Source organism: Mesoplodon bidens (genome assembly GCF_964165515.1).
Source record: "Mesoplodon bidens genome assembly, chromosome: 14".
Classification (NCBI taxonomy): domain Eukaryota; kingdom Metazoa; phylum Chordata; class Mammalia; order Artiodactyla; family Ziphiidae; genus Mesoplodon; species Mesoplodon bidens.
This window is the reverse complement of record NC_138170.1, coordinates 15,034,407-15,057,219: the sequence shown is the minus strand read 5'-3', so window position 1 is coordinate 15,057,219 and position 22,813 is coordinate 15,034,407. Positions and strand designations below refer to the sequence as shown.

The 22,813-nt window shown below is 60.3% G+C and overlaps 3 protein-coding genes across 6 annotated transcripts in view; all 3 read left to right on the top strand.

The window, feature by feature from the left end:
- Positions 1–1,078, top strand: part of FAM178B (family with sequence similarity 178 member B) — a gene marked incomplete at its 5' end in the record, with an annotated part of 98,716 nt that extends 97,638 nt beyond the window's left edge. Inside the window, 1 exon segment of the mRNA XM_081254603.1 lies at positions 628–1,078. Coding sequence (XP_081110729.1) covers positions 628–660 — 33 coding nt within the window. The 3' untranslated portion in view covers positions 661–1,078.
- Positions 1,079–5,747: 4,669 nt separating this feature from the next.
- SEMA4C (semaphorin 4C) lies at positions 5,748–14,903 on the top strand. Of its 4 annotated transcripts, none has more exons than XM_081253698.1 (15): positions 5,748–5,824; positions 7,814–7,962; positions 9,424–9,572; positions 9,899–9,961; positions 10,108–10,206; positions 10,281–10,377; positions 10,500–10,616; positions 10,714–10,865; positions 10,971–11,146; positions 11,393–11,537; positions 11,635–11,857; positions 11,980–12,092; positions 13,068–13,225; positions 13,314–13,384; positions 13,512–14,903. In XM_081253698.1, exons 2-15 carry the CDS (start codon positions 7,854–7,856, stop codon positions 14,339–14,341), a joined length of 2,502 nt encoding a protein of 833 aa, XP_081109824.1. In that variant the 5' UTR covers positions 5,748–5,824; positions 7,814–7,853; the 3' UTR covers positions 14,342–14,903. The 4 variants fall into 4 exon arrangements, with proteins under 4 accessions (XP_081109824.1, XP_081109825.1, XP_081109823.1 ...); XM_081253699.1 differs by having other exon boundaries at positions 5,754–5,824; positions 7,817–7,962; XM_081253697.1 differs by lacking the exon at positions 5,748–5,824 and adding an exon at positions 6,361–6,503 and having other exon boundaries at positions 7,817–7,962.
- Positions 14,904–16,607: 1,704 nt separating this feature from the next.
- Positions 16,608–22,269, top strand: ANKRD39 (ankyrin repeat domain 39). Its single transcript, XM_081254876.1, has 4 exons — positions 16,608–16,795; positions 17,850–17,953; positions 18,291–18,494; positions 21,030–22,269. The coding sequence occupies exons 1-4, from the start codon at positions 16,696–16,698 to the stop codon at positions 21,171–21,173; spliced, it is 552 nt and encodes a 183-aa protein (XP_081111002.1). The 5' UTR covers positions 16,608–16,695; the 3' UTR covers positions 21,174–22,269.
- Positions 22,270–22,813: the final 544 nt, after the last annotated feature.

Below are 22,813 nucleotides of genomic sequence, written 5' to 3'. Positions count from 1 at the left end.
CCTTCTGGCCTCTGTCCGCTCCTCCAACAAGCAGCCCTCCCACCCCTCCGCCCCCAGCCCTGGATGCAGATGAGCTGGGTCTCGTAAAAACTCTTTCTCCAAGCCCCCTCCCAATGCTCCCGGGCTCCCAACTTGCCTTTCCTCTGACTCCCCTCTGCTTGTCCTTCCCCCGTAACCTCTGACTTGGGGCTGACACATCAGCCACAGGCTGTGGCTTGGGTCTCAGATTTCACAAGTCTCTGAGAAAGCTGGAGAGCAGATCTCACCCTCAACCCTAAGGAACTAGATCACACTGGTCTCTGGTGAGAAGCAGTGTGTTTGTCATGAAAGGAAGGAAAAGTGATTCGTGGCCTGGCCAAGCCAGAGGGCAGGTCCCACCTTCCTCCCACAGCGCCCTGGGCCTGTGAACAGGGAGTAGAGAGAACCAAGGCAGAGCTGTGGTTGAGTGGCCCGTTGACCTGCCATGTCCTCACCTGGACTGGCAGCCCCAGGAGCCTTGTGGCTCAGCACGTGGCACGGAGGAGGCCTTAGTGGAAATTCAAGGGATGCTGGAGCGCCAGGGAACATCCCATTGGTGGGCCCTACCTGGGCCCAGACCGTCACACCCTGCTTTTCTCTTTGCCACAGACCCAGTACTTCAGGCCCTGGGAAGACATCTAATGGAGCAGGGCAGGGGTGGCCCAGCGCTCCTGGCTCTGGCAGGAAGTGAACATGGCCCAGCTAACTGGAGGCGTGAAGAACGGAGGCCAGAGGAGGACCAGCCAGCTGAAGCAAGCACCTGCCTCCCCCACTGCCCTGCGCCCCCTCCGGGCAAGGGTCCTGCCTCTCGCTGCCTGACTCACCTCTCAGCTCTCCTTCCCTTCCCCACCGTCTCCTCTCCCCAAGACCTTTGTCTCCAAAGCTCTGGATTTCCTGGGCCTCCTGGGTCCTCCGGCCACCATCCTCCCCACCCTCCTTCCCATCTCTGTGTGTCCCTAATGTGAGGGTTCCTTGTGCACGCTAAAGTCTCATTTCAGCATCACTGGTTACAAGAGTTCCTTCAGTCCCTCACTGAGGGCCCGTGCTCAGCGTCCAGTTTCCTGACTTCTGGCTTATACTTTGCAGAATTCTCACCCCAGGCAGTCATGTGCCCCGCCCCACCCCCTGCAGCTGAGGGCTGTTTGTAAACCTTCAGAAAGGAGCAGTCCTGGCTGTGGCCTGAGAGCTGTCAGACACCCAGGCAGCAGGGATGGGGAACGTTTGTTTGGACCGGTCTGGGACCACTCCCCACTCCCCGCTGCCACTGGGGAAGATCCACGGAGTGAGATGGTAGCTCAGGGCTGTAACTACACTTAATTCAGTTTATTGTTGAGCTCTGAAATCAACTCCCAGACTTAGGAGGTGGGCGTGGGGGGCGGTGCCCAAAGATAGTTCCCGAGACTTTTTGTTTTCCCTCTGCCTCACCCAAGATCCGTTCTGTGGGCCCTGATCCCTGAACGGGTGCTGGACGTCTTTGACCTGCTCCCCTTGAGAAGTGAGCGAGCCTTCGGTACCCCCAGGAGATCCTTGGGTATCACTTTCTGTCTCTGCCCACACGTCCAACCCTGAGAATCCACTGCCAGTCCCTGACCCCTCCTGACTCCTTTCTGGGTTGGGATGGGGTTTTGCAGGGGCCACAGGAGGTAGATAAGAGGTAGCAGAGGATGAGCCCTGCCCACTGGGCCTGTGCCCACTCCTCAGCTCAACCCTAGCATCTGCCAGTGGAACTCCACCATGGCTGGTGCTTGTGACTTTCTCTGTTTATGTCCCTCTCCTTTGTTCTTTCACACCACGGGGGGTCAGGGTAAGGCAGGTTAAGTAGGAAACTCCCCCAAAATAAAGGACCTTCAGGCCAAGTGCCTCAATTTGCAACCCCAAAATGTAGCCCATCGCTTCCTGGGCCTGTTTTGGAGGCTCTCGCTGGGTCCCCAGGGTGCTGGGAGCCGAGGCAGATGTATAATTCAGAGGGCACGAGCACACGGCAGAGGGCCGGGTACCACGTCTCCCTGCCTCTCTGCCTTCGCCAGGTGAGAGGTGGAAGAAGCTCTCTGCCAGGGAGGCTTGGAGCCCCAGGCGGCTTGCCTGAGAGTTCTGGTTTCTGTTCCTGGCCACATCACAGGCCCCCTCAGCCAGGGCACCCCTGAGGCCCCAGCGGCATCAGGTAGGCCTGAGATCCTCCGATAGCAGAGTGGAGGCTGTGCCGAGCCACTGCCTTCACCCTCCCTCAGGGCCGCCCCTGCTCCTGCTCCTCGGCTATTCAGTTTGCTCCGGAAACCTGGAAATCACCTTTGAAATTTCCTTTCTTCGTTCTCGTGGCCAAGGGCAGAGAGGGAGTAGGGAGGCCTGAGAGTCTGAAGCGGGGAGTTTCCGATTCTCGAAGCTGCTGGGCTCTGAGCAAGGGTTCGAGCTGTCCAGTGTTGCAGGCTCTGGAGCCCTCCTGCCCAGGCCCGGTTCTCGTGCACTGCCCCCTCCGCCCCAGCTCCCAGAGACACTCACCCCCAGGAGAGAAATAGATGCCAAGGAGAGAGGAGGTGTTGGTGACAGCTCAGGCCCTCCAGAGGCCTCCCTGTAACCTGAGCAGAGGTGTGCACTTTGAGGTCACCCAAGGGCGTACGGCGTCCCCCGGGACGTGTAATGGGCCCTCTCTGGAACTGGCTGGGAGCTGACCAGATCTTCTAAAACCAGTCCGGGACCAGTTAGCCAGCCTCCTCGAGGCCAGGAATTCCACAGCGACGCTGGCAACTTCACCACATTCTCTTTCCAGATCCCTAAGCCCCTGGGAAAAGGCTGAGGGATATCCTGGTGGAAGCCACTGGAAAAGCAGCATCCGGGGCTGTGATGACGGATGTTTTCCTGCTTCCTCTGGCGATGGTGGTAGGGAGGGGCTGGAAGGGAAAGGCTTCCCAGGTGGACAGCTTTGATAACTCTCCTTTAGGAGGAAGTGGAGAGAGGAAGTCCTTTTCCTATGTCCCCACTCCCCTCGGTCCCCAGGCCCTCAGAAAGGCCCCTGAAGAGTGGCTGACCCAGGCTTTTTTCATTTCCCCCCTGTGGGTTGACAACAGCTCCTGACTCCCTTGCGAGTTGGCCAGGCAGTGTTGACTACAGAACCCCACTGTGACCCCTCAGCCCCGCCCTCACCCCCCTCGGAAAGCAGCCTCAGGAGAGCTGGAGTTCACAGGAGGGGCACCGTGGCGCATGACCAAGGTGTGGGAGTGAGGGGGGCCTTGCTTTCCAGAGAAGACTCTTGGGTCCATCTCTAGGGGCTGGACTGAGCTGCCAGTGGGTCCTCAGAGAAACTCGTGGGGCATTTAGCACATCTGCCTTTTCTTGGCCACAAGTGGTTGAACAAATGGGGAAAGTAAGAGGGTCTGTCAAGGCCTAAGGCCTGAAAAGTGGATACCTTCCATAGAATATGATAGGCCCTGAGGAGGCTTGATATACCATACACAAGCCTTTCCCGGTATTAGTAACTTTTTTTCTTCTTAATTTAAGATCCAGGAATTCTCATTTTTGACCAGTTGTGCTTTTATTTTAAAGTATGAATCATGAGCAAGTAGTCATGCAGGAAACTTTATCCCCTGCCCACCCACCCACGGAAAAGTTCAGCGCCGGAAAGGAACAGAATGCAGCAGAAAATGAGCGAAGGTGGAAAAGGGGAGCAGGCAAGCTGCAGCCTTATCTTTGAGGAGCGTTTGGGAGGGAAGGGCTCCGGAGTCTGTTAGCAGGAACGGAGAAGCCGGCCTTGAGGTACAGAAGATGGTCACGGCCAGTGAAACCAAACCACCTGCTGAGACTTTCCACTAGGGCTGTCTTGCAGGTGGGGCTAGGAGCTCAGGTCTCAGCCTGGTAACCGTCACACCTAGAGGTGGGTGGGAGGTGAAGGCGAGGCTTGAAGGTGAGGAAAAACAGCAGGAGATGGAGTGTGTGTGGCCTAAAAGTTATCAAGATACCCTGTGACTTAGTGGAAAGACAGGATCAGGAGTCCTAAGGCCTGATTGAACATTCTGACCTTGCTCATGATCTATGTGAGTTTGGGCAGGATGCGTAACCTTTCTGAGACTCATTTTATCTATGGAATGGGAGAAACAATACCTACTTTGGAAAGGGTGGTCATGAGGGCAGAGTGAAGGCAAGTTGCAGAGTGTGAAGCACAGAACAAATGTGAGGGGTACCTGCCTCTTGATTTACAGCCACATAAATAGACGCAGGGTCTAACAGGAAGAGGGGGGTCACACATCTTCCTTCCTGTCAGCTGAAGCAAAGCCTTCCCTGCCCACCTCATGCTAATTAACTGGCTTGCCCCCTATCTTCAGCATCTCCAAGGCCACAGCTTTTTTTTTTTTTTTTTTTTTCTGGTGGAAAGGAGCTGGGAAATGTGGCTTTGGCCAGCGCAGGAGAAGGGGCCTTTATGTATACCAGCAAAGACCCAATTGTTACTGAATCCAAACTGGGCTGCTTTTCCCAATTATCTCCACGACTCTTCTGGTCTCCACTTTTCTGATGCCAAGTTTTAACCCAGAACAAAAGCTCCCGTAGGGACTGATTTATAATCCAGATCTGCTGACGGGGCCCTAAAGTGTCCCTCCCCTCCAGGACTGCACCGGGCTTAAAGTCACCACCGCAGCCTCAGGGCCTCCAGTCTCTTCACCTCTGCCCTTTGCCCCTAGCCAGGAGGTGGCATCTGTCTCCGGGTCCCGGTGGGCTGGCCTCCCTGGGGTTCCTCTGTCCACCTGCCCAGCTCCGAGAAAGCGGCTGGCAAGGAGGACACCCCAGCACCGCCCAGGAGACCAGGGCTACAAGTTACTTCTAGGAGCGGCTGTGGGCGGAGGCTGGCGGTTCGGAAGATGCCAGTTCTCCTCCAGCGTGGCTCCCCTCAGAACCCTTTCGTCTGAACATCAGGGCTCATGTCACTTGTTATTCAGCCTTCCAGGGGCACCAGGAGTCATTTCCTGAGGGTAGGCTCTGTGCAATCGGAGTCGAGGGTTGTCTTCCCCGGGAGCTGGCCGGGGGGGCGCTGAGCAGGTCTCTCCGCCTGGAGCGTGAGAAACAAGGGGGAGAAGGTCTCGGGGAGACTTGCGGGGGTCTTCCTGGCTGGTGAGGCCCGCTCCAGTCTGATCGCAGGGGTCAGTGGGAGTTGGGGCCAAGAAACGAAGAAGAATTGGGGGCCAACAGACCACTCTGGTCCGTCCCGAAAAGAAGCCTCGGATACTCGCCCAGAGGTGGCCCGCACGCCTTCGTTCCAGTAACCTCAGCGTGGGGATCCCCTTAGCCCCATTCCCGAGCCCGGCCGCCCAGCCTGCGCGGTTGGCCTTGGGGGACACTTCGGAAAGACCGGGTGAGTCCGACTCCCCCGTGCCAGTGCCCGGAGTCCCTCCCCCGCCCCACCTCCCGGCGCGGTGGCGCAGCTCGCGGCTGCAAGGCGCGGGGCGGCAGGGCACGGGGAGGGGCGGGGGTCCGAGCCCCCGGGCGGGGAGCGGGTAGGCGTGCGGGTCGCTGTGGGTCGCAGCCCCCTCCGGGGCGGGCCTTCGCGGCCCGCCCCCGACCTCCGTCGAGCCCCCCCGCCTGACGTCAGGGGGGAGGGGGCGGAGAGCCGCGGCCGCGGCGGAGAAAGAGCCGGCGCCCGCCGCGGTGGCGCGGGGAGCCCGAGCCCAGGGGCGCCGAGCCGAGCCGGGCCGAGGGGCGGTGGCAGAGGGGCAGCGGAGCTGGGCGGGCGGGCGCGCGCGGGCGGCGGCGCGCGGGCAGGGGCGGACCGTGGTCGGAGCCGAACGCGAGGGCGGCGCCCAGGGATTCAAGCCGCGAAGAAGAGGTGAGTGAGGCCGGGGTTGCTTGGGGTCGGAGCCAGGGGGCTCCGGGGTCGCCGCTTTGTCCCCCGACTCGGGTGGGGGGCGCCGCACGCGCGAGGGACAGGGTCTGGGGGCTCAGGCAGGGGCGGCGGCGGGGACAGCTGTCCGCCCGAGCGCCTTCCTGCGCCCCCCGCGGGCTGCTGCGCGGGGGCTGGGGAGCGGGGAGAGCGGCGCCCTCCACCACAGGGTCCGGAGGCGCGGACTGGTCAGGGGCAGCGGGGCTTAGGGAGCGGGGGTCCCTCGTGCAGTCCGGTCCGCGGCCGGGATCTTCTCCAGGCCCCCGAACTGCCCCTGGCTCCCCCACCCCCGACGGAAAGTTTGGGGCGGGCTTGGACGGAGGCCGATGTTGTGGGATCGGATTTCCCTGCCGCGGCCCCCCGGCCGCGCGCCCGCTCCGCTGGGGAGGCGGGCTGTCCTGGAAAGCCAGGCTCCTGAGCCGCGCCGCCCAGTCCCCGGCTGGAGTGCTCGCCCTGCAGCTGCGGGGGCGCCGTCCGCGGCCCGCCGCTCGGGGTGGGCAAGGGTGGGGGGCGCGCCGCCGGGAGCCCGCACCCCTCTACACACCCCCACCTCCGGGGCTGCTCCGGGGAGGAGCTGTGCCGGCAGAGCCTTGGAGCGCGCCGCAGAGTCCGGCCCGGGCCTGGGGTAAGGGGCCGAGGGAGGGCTGGGGGTGTGTTGGGGGACGGGTGGGGGGGGTGAACGCATCTCCTGCCCCCCCCGCCCTTCCCGCGCTGGGTTACTGGGCCGACAGGGGGCGTCCGCAGGCCGGGCTCCGCCACGCTCCCAGCGCCGCCGCTTTGTTTGCCTTCAAATCCCCGGAGCTGGGGGAGGGGAGAATCCGGGGGCGGGGGGGACCCGGGACGGGGTGTTGGCGGGGACCCTTTGTTTTGGGGTGAGCATAGACCCAGCTTCTGTGTCTCTGTTCCCGGCATTGGAGGGCTGGAGCAGTGGAAATTAATCCAGATGGCCTGCCCTGGCCGGGGTCCTGGGAGCGCGATCCCTGAGTTGGGAAGGTTCGTCAAGACCCCGGGAGAGCGCAGCAGGCGCCGGCCCTGCTCGGGGCGCCCTCCTCGGTCCAGGAGGAACCCCCCTGGCGCTCCCCACCGGGTCCTCACTTCCCCCCAGCCCCCGCCTGAAAGCGCCGCCAGGAGATCCCTGATGAGACCGGAGCGGGCTCCGTTGTCCCGCTGCCCCTCAGCCCGAGGGCTGGTGTCTCCTAGGTTCCTGTGCAAGGAACAGGATGAGGCCCCGGTCATTTCCACGCCCATCCCACCCACTTCCTGCCTTCCTTCTTGGGCAACAAAGGGGCCTCGGGAAGCGGGGCCCCTCCAGCTCCCGGCCCCACTTCAGCCCTGTGATGTGGAACGGGGTTTGGGGCTCTGCCCGGCTATTGTCTGCGCTGGGGGAGGCGAGAGGCTGGGGCCGGGACCCCTGCAGGCCTGATGCACCGAGTCCTCCCTGGGGGTCTTTTCCAACCGCCTGCCCCACCGCATGCTTATCACCCTGCTGAGGGGTTTGCGTCTCAGAATTAGGTCTTGGAGCTGGCTGGAGCCCCAGTAGGGCCAGGTCCTGCCTCCAGAGGTTATTTTAAGAAATCCTTCGAATCTGTCAGGCCTGAGGGGGGGAGGGGGGTCCCCTTTTTATTTTCTTAAACAACTTCCTGTTGAAGAGAAGGAGTCGGGGAGGGCCCGGAGGTCGTCCGAGTGTCCACTCTTGCAGCTGACTTAGCTCTCTCCCTCCTCCCAGGGAGACCCCATGGTCCCTTTGGAGGCTGTAGAGGCTGAGGCTAGGTGTCGGAGGGGACTAGGTCTCTGCTCCAGGGCCTGGGGCACGGGGGAGTCCTGGGGAGGACGGATCAGGTCTTCCGTCCTGTCGGTGCCTCCTGGCACGGCTGTGTGGGCCCCCTTCTGGTCTGTTTTCTCTGGTTGTGATTCTGACCCTTTCTTTTCCCCCAGCAGGGCAGCTGGCCTGGAGCTTAGTGCCAGGGCGTGTGCCATGGCCACGCACTGGGCTGTCTGGCTGCTCGCAGTGGGACTGTGGGGCCTGGGCATTGGGGCTGAGGTGTGGTGGAACCTGGTGCCCCGGAAGACGGTATCTTCTGGGGGTGAGTGCCTGGAGGGCGGGAAGCGGGAGGCCAGGAGGGACTCCTGGGGGAAGAGGGGTGCTAAGGAATTGCCCTCTAGGACGTGCCAGCTGTATTCTGCAGTCGGGCTCAAGGCCCACTGATGTATGTGACACAGCTTACTGAGAAATGTGAGTGAGTGGCCCTAGGGACCCAGAACTGGTAGTCCAGGCCAGGACCTAGAGGACCTCCTGAGACTTAGGACCTGGCTCGGCTGCCCCTGTTATACAAGAGAGAGTGACCATCCTGCATTACTCTCCCCATGCCTCACTTCTGGAATTATCGCTAACACTGAGAACCTAAAGAGAGAAACCTGGGTCAGGATGGGCATGAGGTGAAGGGTGTCACCGCCCGCCCCCAGGAGGCCCCTTAGCAACCCTGATATGATAGACCCCCCTCTGCTGCCCTGACACTGTGCTGTCTGGTGGCCCTAGAGTGGGGGGGGGTGTACGCACGCATGCACGTGCTTGCGTGGGGGGACGGCAGACCTGACAGGCCTTCTGTGCTCACACACCTGTATGCGGAGGTGATGTCAGGTGTTTGTATCATCCGTGTGCTCTGGGGACCCGGGATGAGCTCACCTCCCACAGGCTCCTCTACGTGCTAACGAAGCCCTCCCTTGCCAGCCTATGTCTGGGCCCATCGTTGGCTCCAAAGACTAAGGCTGGTTTAGAGGGACCCTGAGGACAGGTCGGCAGCTGTTTTGGGGGCTGACGTAGGAATCCTGTGACTACGCGAATATCATAGCGCCCTGCTTGGCGGATGGCAACAGGGCTTCCCAGCCCCGAGGCTTCAGCGCCATCTCTGGTCCCCAGCCTCTAGTTTCCACTGACCTCCCTGGCCTGGCCTCCCAGCCCGATTCCATCTCCTGCCGTCCCTCCTCATCCCATAGCCGGCTGTGCTTGTATCCCTAACAGCCCAGATTTGGGTCCCACTGGAGGGAAGGGTTTCCTAAGTCAAAGGAGCGCTCACAACTTCTGTCCGTCCTGCCCTGCTGGATCAGGGTCCAGGGCCTGGCTGGACCCTGGTGAGGGCAGCAGGCAGCAGAGCAAAGAAGGAAGCAGCCGCTGAGGAAGCTGGGAGGGGGGGAGCACTGCTGACCCTGAGAGTGAGAGCCATCGGCCTGATGGCTTCCTCTGACCGGAAGCTGTGGCTGAGATATCCTTCCTTCCTCCTCCCCAGCCCAGATTTGCCTCCGCCCCGGCTGGGAAAGGCCAGGGAGGCCTGGGTGGAGCTGTGAGAGCCAAAAGCCTGTTCAGAAAATGCCCTTTCCTACCAGTCAGGGGGCTTGGCTGGCATCTGCCTGTGGGGTGCTGGCTCTAATGTGGGGACCAGGGGTGACCATCGCATAGAGGAGGGCTGATTTGGGGGCGGGGGGGCCTCCCGGAGTTCCAGGAAAGTCCGCTCACCCCATCCCTGCTCTCTCTGGCCCTGTCCCTGTAGAGCTGGCCACGGTGGTGCGGCGCTTCTCCCAGACGGGCATCCAGGACTTTCTGACGCTGACCTTGACCGAGCAGACCGGGCTCCTGTACGTAGGGGCCCGGGAGGCCCTGTTTGCCTTCAGCGTGGAGGCTCTGGAGCTGCAGGGAGTGGTGAGAGGTGGGGGAGCGGGAGGCACACGGGGGTGAGAGAGGCAGGACCCGGAGGGGCTTTGCTTGGCCAGGCTGTCCCCTAGGCTCAGCTGCCCCCCACCCCATTCTCCTCGGTGAGCATGTTGCTTCCCCCGAGTCTGCAGCACTTACTGGGTCCACCGCGTTGGGGCAGCTGGGGCTTCTGACCTCTGCTGGAATAAGCTCCCAGAGAGTGGGGACCGTGTCCTCTCACTTGGCTTCCCCACGTTGCTGCCATGAGCCGTGCTAGTAGCACATGCCCAGTATGTACCTGTGACATTGCTGACGTGTCCCCTCCCTGTCCCCAGATCTCATGGGAGGCGCCAGCTGAGAAGAAGGCCGAGTGTACCCAGAAAGGGAAGAGTAACCAGGTGGGTGCTTGGGACACTGCTGGCGGGGGCGGGGGGCATGGTGCACACTCTTTCCCCAGAGCCCCCTTTGTCCCAGTGCTGGTCTGGGTCCTTGTGTCCCCATGTCCGGGGCCCTCATACTTTAACTGATGCCCCTCTCTCCCCAGACGGAGTGTTTCAACTTCATCCGCTTCCTGCAGCCGTATAACGCGTCCCACCTGTACGTCTGCGGTACCTACGCCTTCCAGCCCAAGTGCACGTACATTGTGAGTGCCGCTCCTCTCCCCCAGCCCCCTCGACCGATCCCCGTCGCCTTCTCATCGCCTCTTCCTTCCCCTAGGACATGCTCACCTTCACCCTGGAGCGTGGCGAGTTCGAAGATGGCAAAGGGAAGTGTCCCTATGACCCAGTTAAGGGCCACACCGGCCTTCTTGTGGGTGAGTGGCTGTCCCGCTGCAGGTTGGGGGGTTCCCCCAGGACTTGTTCCCACTCCGGGGCCGTGTGGCCTGAGTGCAACCGCACCTCGCTCCTGGTCCGGCTGACCCCCTGTCTCCCGTAGACGGGGAGCTGTACTCGGCCACGCTCAACAACTTCCTGGGCACGGAGCCCGTCATCCTGCGGAACATGGGGCCGCACCACGCCATGAAGACGGAGTACCTGGCCTTCTGGCTCAACGGTGAGCCCCGAGGAGCCGGCCAGCCCACCGGGCAGCCGTGGGTGGGAAGCGCCGCGAGGGCCCAGCGTCCGGGCTGACCCTCCTCCCCTTCCCGCAGAACCGCATTTCGTGGGCTCCGCCTACATCCCGGAGAGCGTGGGCAGCTTCACGGGGGACGACGACAAGGTGTACTTCTTCTTCAGCGAGCGCGCCGTGGAATACGACTGCTACGCCGAGCAGGTGGTGGCCCGCGTGGCCCGAGTCTGCAAGGTACAGACCCCCCACGCGGCGGGCGACCCGGGGGCGCGGCGGGCGGCCCCGGGAGCGCGGCGGCCCGGCGGGGCTGACCGGCAGCGGCCCCTCGCTGTCCCGCAGGGTGACGTGGGGGGCGCGCGGACGCTGCAGAGGAAGTGGACCACGTTCCTGAAGGCGCGGCTGGTGTGCGCCGCGCCCGACTGGCAGCTCTACTTTAACCAGCTGCAGGCGCTGCATACCCTGCAGGACGCTTCCTGGCACAACACCACCTTCTTCGGGGTTTTTCGGGCGCGGTGGTGAGTTGGCCGGGAGCCCTTGGGGGTGGGGAGGAGCGGGTTCGCAGGTTGGGTCTGACAGGGACAGGCCTCGGGGGACGTCCAGGCGCCTGCCCCTTTGCAAAGCCCCCCGCGGGAGGCGGGCCGTGCTCTGTCCCCGGTGGCACTTGGAGCCGCCGTCACGTCACGTGGGCCCGTGACCACTGCATGCCCGGAGGTGTGGTCGCCCCAGGCCTGACCCTGGGGGTCCCTCCCTTGCTGTGACAGGGGCGACATGGACCTGTCAGCAGTCTGTGAGTACCAGTTGGAAGAGATCCAGAGGGTGTTCGAGGGGCCCTACAAGGAGTACCATGAGCAAGCCCAAAAGTGGGGGCGCTACACCGACCCGGTACCCAGCCCGCGGCCCGGCTCGGTGAGTCATCCGGGGCAGGGGCGCGCTTGTGTCCTCCCCTCCAGTAACGTTCCCGCCGGGCTGATAGCTATCCCCTACCCCCCCCCCCCGCCCCCAGTGCATCAACAACTGGCACCGACGCCACGGCTATACCAGTTCCCTGGAGCTGCCAGACAACACCCTCAACTTCATCAAGAAGCACCCGCTGATGGAGGAGCAGGTGGGGCCTCGGTGGGGCCGGCCCCTGCTGGTGAAGAAAGACGCCAACTTCACCCACCTGGTGGCCGACCGCGTCACGGGGCTTGATGGAGCCACCTATACAGTGCTGTTCATCGGCACAGGTGGGCCCAGGGGGCATGGCCTTGGCCGCTGGGGACTGGGCGAAGGCCTGTGTGCCCCAGGCGGGGAGAGCCTCTTGCCCTTTTCTTCACACCTGTCCCCCCTCCCCCCGCCACCACCACAGGAGATGGCTGGCTGCTCAAGGCCGTGAGCCTGGGGCCCTGGGTCCACCTGATTGAGGAGCTGCAGGTATTTGACCAGGAGCCGGTGGAAAGCCTGGTCCTGTCCCGGAGCAAGGTAGTAATCAGGCCCCAGCCACCACTGTCCCCAGGCCTCCCCTGGTCGTGTGCTTGGCCGCTACAGGGGTGGGGAGATGCCTGAGCCACCTCGGGTAGCTTGGGGCGGGTCCCAGGAATGAGAGCGCTAACGGAATCCGCGCTCTGCGGGCATTATGTTTTATATATAGCCTGGTCCTGGCGGGGCTGCGTTCCCAGAACGGGGCCTTGGCGGCTGCTCTGTGCGCTTTCTTCAGGCCCCTCGGGGTTGCGCTGTGCCTCTTCTCTGCCGGTGCCACTGTTGGCCAGGCCTTGTGCTGTGTCGGTTCGTGATGCCCCCGTGATGTCGCTGTGCCCACCGGCCCCCGTTGCCCTCCAGCCCTGCCCCCTGCCCCCGGCGGCTTCAGCCGTTCCCTGCAGGGCCGCGCTCGGCTTCTGCTCCTGCTCTCCTCTCCTCTGGCGTATCTGTGGCACCTTCACGCGCTTGCCTTTCCCCACCTGTGGTGGCTCAAGTTGTTTCTCCAGAACGTGGAATAATGGCAGAAACAAAGTCTGTGGTTGAAGAAACACACAAATTGGCAATCACCATTCAAACAGAGGAAAACGCCTTATGTTCTGCTGGTGCTATTGTGAGGCTGACGGGCCCTGCGGAAACTGAACTTCCTGAGCTATTTATACTGTCCTGGAGTGAGTGAGTGAGTGTATGTGTGTGTGTGTGTGTGTGTGTGTGTGTGTGTGTGTGTGTGTGTGTGATTATATTTCTCGGCCTCACAGGTCTGCTGTTCCTTTCTAATAAGGTCACATCTGTAAGGTGCTTAGGATTGCGTTTGGCTTGTAGTAAGCCCTCCGTGCGTTCTCAGTCCTCAGATTTCCCTCCTCAGGACTTGAGCACAGCCCCCTTTTTCTTTTGGGCCCCTTGTGACCCCTGGCAACAGTCTGAGCCGCCCCCAGGCCATGTCCGGGCCTGGCTCACCCCCCTCCTGTGCTTCTGTGGCAGAAGCTACTCTTTGCGGGCTCCCGCTCCCAGCTGGTCCAGCTGCCCCTGGCCGACTGTGTGAAGTACCGCTCCTGCGCTGACTGCGTGCTTGCTCGGGACCCCTACTGCGCCTGGAGCGTCAACACCAGCCGCTGCATGGCCGTGGGCGGCCACTCCGGGTGAGCAGGGCTCTGCGCATGCTCGGGCCAGCAGGGAGGGGAGGGGGGTTAGAGCTGGGACGCTGATGGCCTCTGCTTCCCCCACCAGATCCCTGCTGATCCAGCACGTGACAGTCTCAGACACCTCAAGCATTTGTAACTTCCGGGGCAGTAAGAAAGGTGAGCTGTTTTTTTTAGTCCCCCTCCCAGAGCGGTGGGCCTTGGGCCAGAGCTGGCGTGTCTGCATCCGCCCCCCGGCCTGGGTTTCCCGCACTGACTCTCCGCTCTGCTTTCTCTGCCGCTGCAGTCAGGCTCACGCCCAAAAACATCACGGTGGTGGCAGGCACGGACCTGGTGCTGCCCTGCCGCCTCTCCTCCAACCTCGCCCACGCCCGCTGGACCTTTGGGGGCCGGGAGCTGCCTGCAGAGCAGCCCGGCTCCTTCCTCTACGACGCCCGGCTGCAGGCCCTGGTGGTGATGGCTGCCCAGCCCCGCCACGCCGGGGCCTACCACTGCTTCTCGGAGGAGCAGGGGGCCCGGCTGGCTGCCGAAGGCTACCTGGTGGCAGTGGTGGCGGGCCCGTCGGTGACCCTGGAGGCCCGGGCACCCCTGGAGAGCCTGGGGCTGGTGTGGCTGGCCGTGGTGGCCCTGGGGGCCGTGTGCCTTGTGCTGCTGCTGCTGGTTCTGTCCCTGCGCCGGCGGCTGCGGGAGGAGCTGGAGAAGGGCGCCAAGGCAGCCGAGAGGACCCTGGTGTACCCTCTGGAGCTGCCCAAGGAGCCCACCAGTCCCCCCTTCCGGCCCGGCCCCGAGACGGACGAGAAACTCTGGGACCCCGTGGGCTACTACTACTCGGACGGCTCCCTCAAGATCGTTCCTGGACACGCCCGGTGCCAGCCCGGCGGCGGGCCCCCCTCGCCGCCTCCTGGCATCCCCGGCCAGCCCCTGCCTTCTCCAACTCGGCTCCACCTGGGGGGTGGGCGGAACTCCAATGCCAACGGATACGTGCGCTTACAGCTGGGAGGGGAGGACCGGGGCAGCCTCGGGCACCCGCTGCCCGAGCTCGCCGACGAGCTGAGACGCAAACTGCAGCAGCGCCAGCAGCTGCCGGACTCCAACCCCGAGGAGTCCTCGGTGTGAAGGGACCCCTCCGGCGGGGCGGCGTGGGAGGCGCGGCTCCTACTTTTGCACAGGCACCAGCTACCTCAGGGACATGGCACGGGCACCTGCTCTGCCCCGGACGGACCCTGCCCGGCACCGCCCGGCCATGAGGACCTGCTCTCTCAGCACGGGCACTGCCACTTGGTGTGGCTCACCGGGGCACCAGCCTCACAACAGAGGGCACCTTCCTCCTCTGTGAGGGGCTGTGAATCACAGACGCACGGGACCCCAGCAGCCAAAACCTTTCAAGGTGGAAGTTGGAGATGTGGGTGTGTTTGTGTACATACATGTGTGTCTGTGGACGTGTGCACGTATGTGTGTGTGGGTGTGTGACATAGTCTTCCTGTTTCTGTCAAGTCTTCCCTTGGCCTGGGGTCCTCCTGGTGGGTCACTGGAGCTATGAAGGGGAAGGGGTTGTATCACTTTGCCTCTCCTACCCCCGCCTGTCCCCAGTGGGGGGCAGCCATGTACATACGGGGGTGGGCTGGGCAGGGTGCTGTGCCTCTGGGGGAGTCCAGGGCTCTGGGGTGGGCCTGGTTCTACTCCCGGGGCTGTGAATGTTTTCAGGGTGGGGGGGAGGGAGATGGAGCCTCCTGTGTGTTTGGGGGAAGGGTGGGAGGGGCCTCCCGCTTGGCCCTGGGATTCAGTGGTATTTTATACTTGTCCTCCCTGGCAGGGCTGGGAAAGGTGGTGTGGGGGGAGGGGGAGGGGGAGGGGGAGGGAAGGAGAGGGCGGGCATGCTGTGGATGCGGCACATCCTCTCCCAGCCCCAGGAGGAGGGCTTCTCACAGTGTAACTTATTGTGTCCCCGCGTATTTATTTGTTGTAAATATTTGAGTATTTTTATATGGACAAATAAAATGGAGAAAATGAAGCTGTTCCTGTCACGGAGATAAGACATTTGGGCCAAAACCTTCTGGGTGCCAAGAGGGAGACTCCCTGTGGGTTGAGTGGGGCTGGACTGCCCCCCCTCTCGGTCCTGGGGCAGCCGCCCTTTCCTTCAGTGGTCCCCCTCCTGCCTGTGCCCCTCTCTGGAGGGGGGACAGCCCAGGCGCCAATGTTTTCCCACAGTGGTGGTTCGGGCTGGGAGCCAGACCAGGGCCACAGCCTCTTGAGAGCCAGCCTTGGCTTCTGGCCAAAGGGAGAAGTCAGGGCATGGGGAGTTGAAGCAGGAGAGCGGGAGGGGCCTGGCTTCCCAGAACTCTGGGAAGGGGAAATGGGAGTGAGGAGGCCGAGGAGGGGAACTTCCTAGAAGCAGCTTAAGGTGGTGTGGGCTGGCTCGTGTGAGGATGGGGCTCCCAACCAGCTTAAGGGAGGAAAGATGACTTCCAGCCTTTACCCTCCAGACTGTTAGCCTTGAATGCTTCAGCTACACGCCATAGGGAACTTTCCCCATTGCCACCCGGTGGGCACCAAGCCCCTGTCCTATGGAAGGAGCCGTGCAGGGCCCAGATATTTGTAAGAAAAACAGGACCCCGCCTGGGTTCTATAATTCACGCCCACACACAGAGGCAGCCAGTTCTCTGTACCCTTGACCGGTCTGGGGGTGCCTGCTGTGGCTGGAATAGGCTGCTGCCGGGCGTCCTGCTGTTAAGAGAGGGCTGGCATCTGCTGACGACCACGCTATGCGTCCTGCACGGTCACTAACCCACAGCCCAGAGAATGTCTTGGTACAAGAAGGTTGATTCGGTAAACTAGGTGCCCACTGTGGGGTTGAGGGTTCCAGGCCCTGCCCCCCGGGCCTACGTGCAGGTCCTCCCAGCGGCAGGACAGGTCATGACTACCTGCCTCCCACGGGGTTTTAAAAAGTGAGCAGGAGGGGCGAGAGGAGGGAGGGTGTCGCGCAGTCTTTCAAGTGGTCACCGCGCCGCCGCGGTGACCCGTCTTCCTGGGCCCGAGTGGTGGGGGAAAGGGGGGGTAAAGGACCTTGGGGTGCTCCCGGCGACCCCCTGCCCTGGGGAGCCCGGTGGGACGAAGAGAACCTGGAAGGGCGCCACACGAATGCTCCCGACCCACCCCACCCCCGCCCCCCTGGGTTCCAGCGGGCGCGCCCCGGCCTCCGCTTAGCCTGGGACGCCCTCGCGTGGCCGCTTCGGGCGGGCGCGGCCAGGCACCGCCCCCCCAGGTCCCACCCCACCTCCGCGATTGGCTCCCGGGCTCAGACCCAGACGCTTGATTGGTCGGCTCCGTGGCTCGCGCGGACGCCGAGTGGTCAGGCCGGGCGGGTGGGCAGCGCTGCGCCCGCCCCGCCCGCCGAGGCCGCGCCAGCGCCCGTGCCCGTGACCTTACCCGCGTCCGCGCCCGCAAGCGGGTGGGAGGGCGCCGAGGGCGACATGGCTGTGCCGCGGCCCTTCGCCGAAGGCCCCTGCTGCTCCCGCCCCAGCGCGGCTCCCGGCGTGCAGCAGACGCTGGACGAGATGGACTTCGAGAGGGGTGAGGCGGGCGCGCGGCCCTACCGGCCCGGCGCCTTCCGGCGTCCCCAGGCCCCCAGGGCAAAGGAGGTGGCCGAGAACCGGGGCCCCCGGGGGGAGGCAGCCTGGGGACCTAGTCGGAGCGTTGGCGGGCGGTGGGTTCATCACTCCCGCGTAGTGAGAGCCCGCCAGGGACCCGGCGGGAGCTCGACATTAGAAATAACACCGGCTCGCGTGCAGGTCGGGAAACAGGCTTTGGTTTCAGGAACTTTCTCCAGTGGTGCGGCTGGGCCCGGCTCCTCACCTGGTGCAACCCCAGGACACCCAGTCCTGCTCCCGGGTCTGCCCCTGGGCAGCAGAGCCTGCAGCCAGGGTGTTGCACCCACCCCGTGGGGATGGAGCTTCAGACTGGGGGGCTGCGTGTGGGCACTGCAGGCGTGAGATATGGCAGAGATGACCTCGAGGCAGGCGATGTCATCCCTACCTGTGGGCTCAGCGGGGTAACTCTTTTGCCCCAGACTATCCTTGCTGCTCCACTCGCCACCCCCGGCTTTGTGCACAGAGCCTGGCTCTGTCTGGTTTCTCACCGTGCGCACGGCCGACTTGGCTCCAGACGCTGCTCGCTCAGGCGTTCCAGCCAAAGCCCCTGAGTTGTGGGAGGGTTCTGAGGACTCTCGGGATTCCACAGATGGGGTGACTGTTCACCACTTTGGCTGTGGTTTTCACTTTGCGCTGGCACCTGGCAATGTCCTTTTCTTCCTTTTGACTGTGACTATATATTCAAGCATCTTAAACAGTACTTTATCCAACACTGGTGTGTTTGCAGTGGGAAGAAGGGTGACTGTGTCTGCTGCCCAGTCTCCTGTCCTGGCTAGACAAGCCCCTTGTCTGTCTTGCTCACAGCGATGTCGCCAGCACCCAGCACAATCCTTGACACAGAGGAGGTGCTCGTGTTAATATCTGTTGAACCCACGAATTTCCATTTTATAGATGAGAAAACAAGCGGTCAGGAGGTAAAGGGAGCGCTGGAAGCCCCCAGTCATTCAGCGTTATTCAGTGCTCGGGTTGTCCTGCAGGAATCTGGTCTGCAGCCCTGAACGGAGACCTGGGCCGAGTGAAGTATTTAATCCAGAAGTCAGCGGACCCCAGCCAGCCCGACTCTGCCGGCTACACGGCTCTGGTGAGCTGGGGATGAGCCTCATAGGGTTCCTGCTCTCTGGGGGTGGGGAGGGGATGATGTTTGCATTTTCTCTTCTCACACCCTTCCTCCTCTCCCAGCAGGGTTTCTGTTTAAGCATCACGTGAACCTGGGTTTTTTTTAATTAGCGTAAGTGCTTTGCATTAGTTATTTAACTTCATTCTCATAAGGATTCTGCGAGGTAGGAATGGTTATTATCTCCACTTTCCAGTGGCGGAAACTGAAACTAGGAATGAAGGCTCACCCTGGTCACCCAGGTGCCAGAGGGGGCACCCCCCGCCGGGGTTCTGCCCCCTGACCCCGGCTCTGTTCCCCACAGCACTATGCCAGCCGCAACGGGCACTATGCCGTGTGCCAGTTCCTGCTGGAGAGCGGGGCCAAGTGTGATGCCCAGACCCACGGGGGAGCCACCGCTCTGCACCGGGCCAGCTACTGTGGGCACACGGACATCGCCCGGCTCCTGTTGTCGCACGGCTCCAATCCCAGACTGGTGGACGACGACGGCATGACCAGTCTGCACAAGGTGGGTCCCCTCTTGGAAGTTTCACAGGTTGCAAGAACTTGTCTTCTCTCATTAGAAGAGTTATAACATGGGACTTCCCTGGCCGTCCAGTGGTTAGGACTCGGCCCTTTCACTGCCGTGGGCCCAGGTTCAATTGCTGGTCGGGGAACTAAGATCCCGCAAGGCATGGCCAAAAATAAAAAAGTAAAAGTTATAATGTGTTCACTGTAGAAAATATGGGGAAAACGGAAAAGCATAAAGTAGAAAATTGAAATCATTTGTAATCTCAGTGCTCACCTCTCATCACTTTAGGGTTAACGTATAATTTTCCAGCATGTCTCCTGCGCACATAAATTAGAACTAAACGTATGGCGTCGTTTTCTTTTTCTTCCCCTTGATGACGTGTCCTCAATGCTTTTCCACGTAGTTCTCTGAAACTTGCACCGACTCTTGCCTATCCCTCTAGTCTGCTTTCCACAAAATGATCAGAGTGATCATTTAATTAAATGTTTTCTGACTAGAAACACTTACCGCTGTGAACGGTTTGAGGAGTACAGAATGTCTACCGTGGACACAAGTTTCTTAGCCCCACTGATTTTCTCCCAGAGTGATGGTTTAAAAAGCAGTTCTGGGCTTCCCTGGTGGCACAGTGGTTGAGAGTCCGCCTGCCGATGCAGGGGACACGGGTTCGTGCCCCGGTCCGGGAAGATCCCACGTGCCGTGGAGCGGCTGGGCCCGTGGGCCATGACCGCTGAGCCTGCGCGTCCGGAGCCTGTGCTCCGCAACGGGAGAGGCCGCAACAGTGAGACGCCCGCGTACCGCAAAAAAAACCCCCAAAAAACCCCAAAAACAATAAAAAGCAGTTCTGACCGTGCCATGCCTTAGAGTCCTTCGGAGGCTTTTGCTCTTACCAAGTCCTTAAGCTGGTTCACAGGCCCCCTGGGGTCAGCCCCTGCCTACCTGCCCGCTTGTCCTTGCCCCGCTAGTCGTCTTCAGTTTCTTGAACCTGCTTCTCTGTCACGTGCAGGCCGTAGACAACATCTCTTCCCATCCGGATGCCTCACGTCACCCTTTTCCCTCTGGCTTGTGTCTGTCCTTCCCTCTGGATTGCAGCTTCTACATCACGCCCTCAGAGAGCCTTCCCATTTCCTCAGAGGAGGACAGCTCACGCACCTGGATGCCCGGAGGCACCCTGCGCTTGACTTCTGACTCTTCTCTCTCTGGAAATTCCCTGTGTGAGCTCCGTCTCACTGGAGGCAGCTGGGATTGGTCCTGTTTCCTGCTGTGGCCTCAGCACTGAGCTCAGGTGCTGAGTGAGCAGCTGGGGGTTGTTTTGTTTTGAGACCCTTGCTGGTTGGAGAGGCAGGTTGCTCGTTTCTCAGTGGTCTAAACTGGTGTTGGCTTGAGTGTTTCACTGCCACAGCTCACATGATGGGTGTCGATAGGCAGGACGCTGCCGTGGTTGGACCTAGCTGGTGTCACCCACACTTGCGGCATTCTCGTGAAATTGAAGGAATGCATGTGTGTGAGGAATATGAATCGTCCCTTCCTTTCAGCTTGCTTGCCTCCCTCCCTTGCTTCCTTCTGCAAACATTGGCACTTTCTTTTGCCAAAAATTATTCGGAATTCATCTTACAACTGCTCACAACACACTATTGCCTGAATTGAAGCAGTAAAATTGAGAATCCCAGGTCTGTACTCATCAAGATAATATTTATGCTGAATAAAGATTTAGATTCAAATTTGAGATGGTGTTTGGTACTAACATTAACTTTGATACCTTTCAGGAGCCCCCGTAGCCCTTTAATTTGTCTCTTGGGAGGAGTAGGGAATATAGTGATATGATGTAGCTATTGAGAGTTCGGACTTTGAGGTCAGACAGACCTGGCTTAGAATTCCCCATGCTGCCACATTAGCTCTGTGACCTTGGGCGAGTTACTCAACTTTTATAAGCTTCAGTTTTTTCATCTATAAAGTGGAAATAATGATACTTCCTACCTCTGATGGTTATTGTAAAAGTTAAGTAAGATAATCTGTGTAAATCACTTAACACTGTTCTTTTTTGGAGGATGTAGGTTAGAAATTGACATCCAGATTGGGATCGTTGATCTCCGAGGGGACGAGGAGAAAGCTGGGTACTGGGCCTGTTTCTCTCCGCTCATCTGAAAGTTCCCAGAGGGCAGGGGCCGTGTCTGATGTGTCTTGTGCCCACGGCACCCAGCACCCTATAGACAATCTGAATGTTTGTAAAGATGCTTAGAGATCCAGGGTTCTGTCCTTGTTCTTAATGTGCAGGCCTGGGCAAAGAAGCATGGCCAGTGAGCAAAGGACACAAGGAAGAAAAGCTCAAGCTGACTGCCCAAGTGGCACCAGGGTGCCCCACCACCCTGCAGCACATCATTGCAGTTTGGCAGGGGTTAGGGGAAACCGGCTCAGACGGCCAGCACCTCCACTTCCACGAGACCTTTGCTTGGACTAAAAGGGCCCCAGAAGTGGAGCAAGAAAGTACAGGGCCCAGTGGGGTGCAGCTTTTGATCCGGGCCTCTCTCCCCACAGGCTGCTGAGAAGGGTCACGTGGACGTTTGCTCCCTCCTCTTGCAACACAGCCCAGCCCTGAAGGCCGTCCGCGACCGGAAGGCACGACTCGCCTGTGACCTGCTGCCCTGCAACAGTGACCTGCGGGACCTGCTGGCCAGCTGAGTCTCCCCGCTCCTGTCACAGGCTGCGTGTGGGGTACACGGACGAGCCCTCCAAGCCCCTGCCTCGGTCAGCGCCCGAGCCACAGGGTGGGATCCTGAGGCTGGAGGACCCCGGAAGAGCCCCATTCTGGCCACTGGGGAAGCAAGGGTGGCGATTTGGTGGGGCGGCCGGTGTTCCAGCCTGGACAGATGACCGTATTCTAAATTAGTTCGTGTGGAAACATCTCTCCATTTGGAAAAAATAAAGTTATATCCTTACCTCATCCCATGCACAAAAATAAATTTCGAGAAAAGACCCAAATCTGAAGATACAGAAGTATGTAAGCATGAGAAGAAACTGTGGAATATGTGACAAACGAACAGCTGCTTTCTAGCCGAGTGACCTTGGTACAAGTCACTTTACCCATCTGTCCTGTGTCCTCATTTTTTTTTTTTTTTTGCCTCGTGGCATGCAGGATCTTAGTTCCCCTGACCAGGGATCAAACCCATGCCCCCTGCAGTGGAAGCGCAGTCTTAACCACTGGATCGCCAGGGAAGTCCCCTGCGTCCTCATCTCTAAGGTGGGAGTGACTACAGTGGGGCCGCCTCAGAGTCCACATGGGGGTGAGACGAGTGAATATCTGGGGAGTGCTGGGGAGGGTGCCCGGCACCGTCCGGGCCGTGTATGGGAGCTCCCACCTCCCCAGAACCTGACCAACACTTGCGTTTATAGCAATTTCATTCATTTTAACCGTCTGATAGACTATCAAGTGCTACTGCTTTGTTGCATCGCTAATTGCTAGTGAGGTTGAACACCTGTCTTCTGTGACCTTCCTGTCTGTACCCTTTGTCCATCTAAAATTTTTCTCTTTTTTGATTCATAGGAGTTATTTATACATTCTGGATGTTGATCCTTTGTTATATATATGTATGTACATAATTATATATATCTTTTTTCTTTTCTCTTTGATGCTGTTCCTTATCTTAACTGTGTTTGTTTTTATCTGTTCATGGAAATGGGTTACCGCCGGTGTGGATGGCAGTTTGGCAATATCTATTAAAATTTAAGTGAACAGGGCCAATACATTGATTTCTCTGTAGGTCCCTAGAGAAATATTCATCTGTGTGCACAGAGATGTTTGCTTTTGGGGGGTTTTTTTGGCCTCACCGAGAGGCTTGCAGGATCTTAGTTCCCCGACCAAGGATCGAACCCATGCCCCTGCAGTGGAAGCGCTGCATCCTAACCACTGGACTGCCAGGGAAGTCCCCAAAGATGTTTATTTACAGAGGCATTTTCAAACACGTGGACTGGAGCATGGGGTGTTCGCAGCACAGGGTAGGTGAGGTTCTGGCACTTTTGAGTGCAGCGTACGCTACTGTGGAAAGAGTGCCGAGTCGTGAGTACGTAAAGCATGTAGAAACGTGTAGGTACGTACACACAACACACAGGAGGAGCGTGAGGAAGCTGTGTGTTAAGCTGTACCCGTGGCTTCCCCAGGCTCCATGGCAACAGTACTTAACCAAGGGGGTCCTGAGCTTGATCTGCTATGTTTGGATTTTTTACCAGAAGTAAGTTTTTTCTTTGATAAGTTATACCAGTATTAAGTTAATACCAATTAGTTTCACGTGAATGCCAGTAAGTCTTCTGCCGAGAATTTCTGA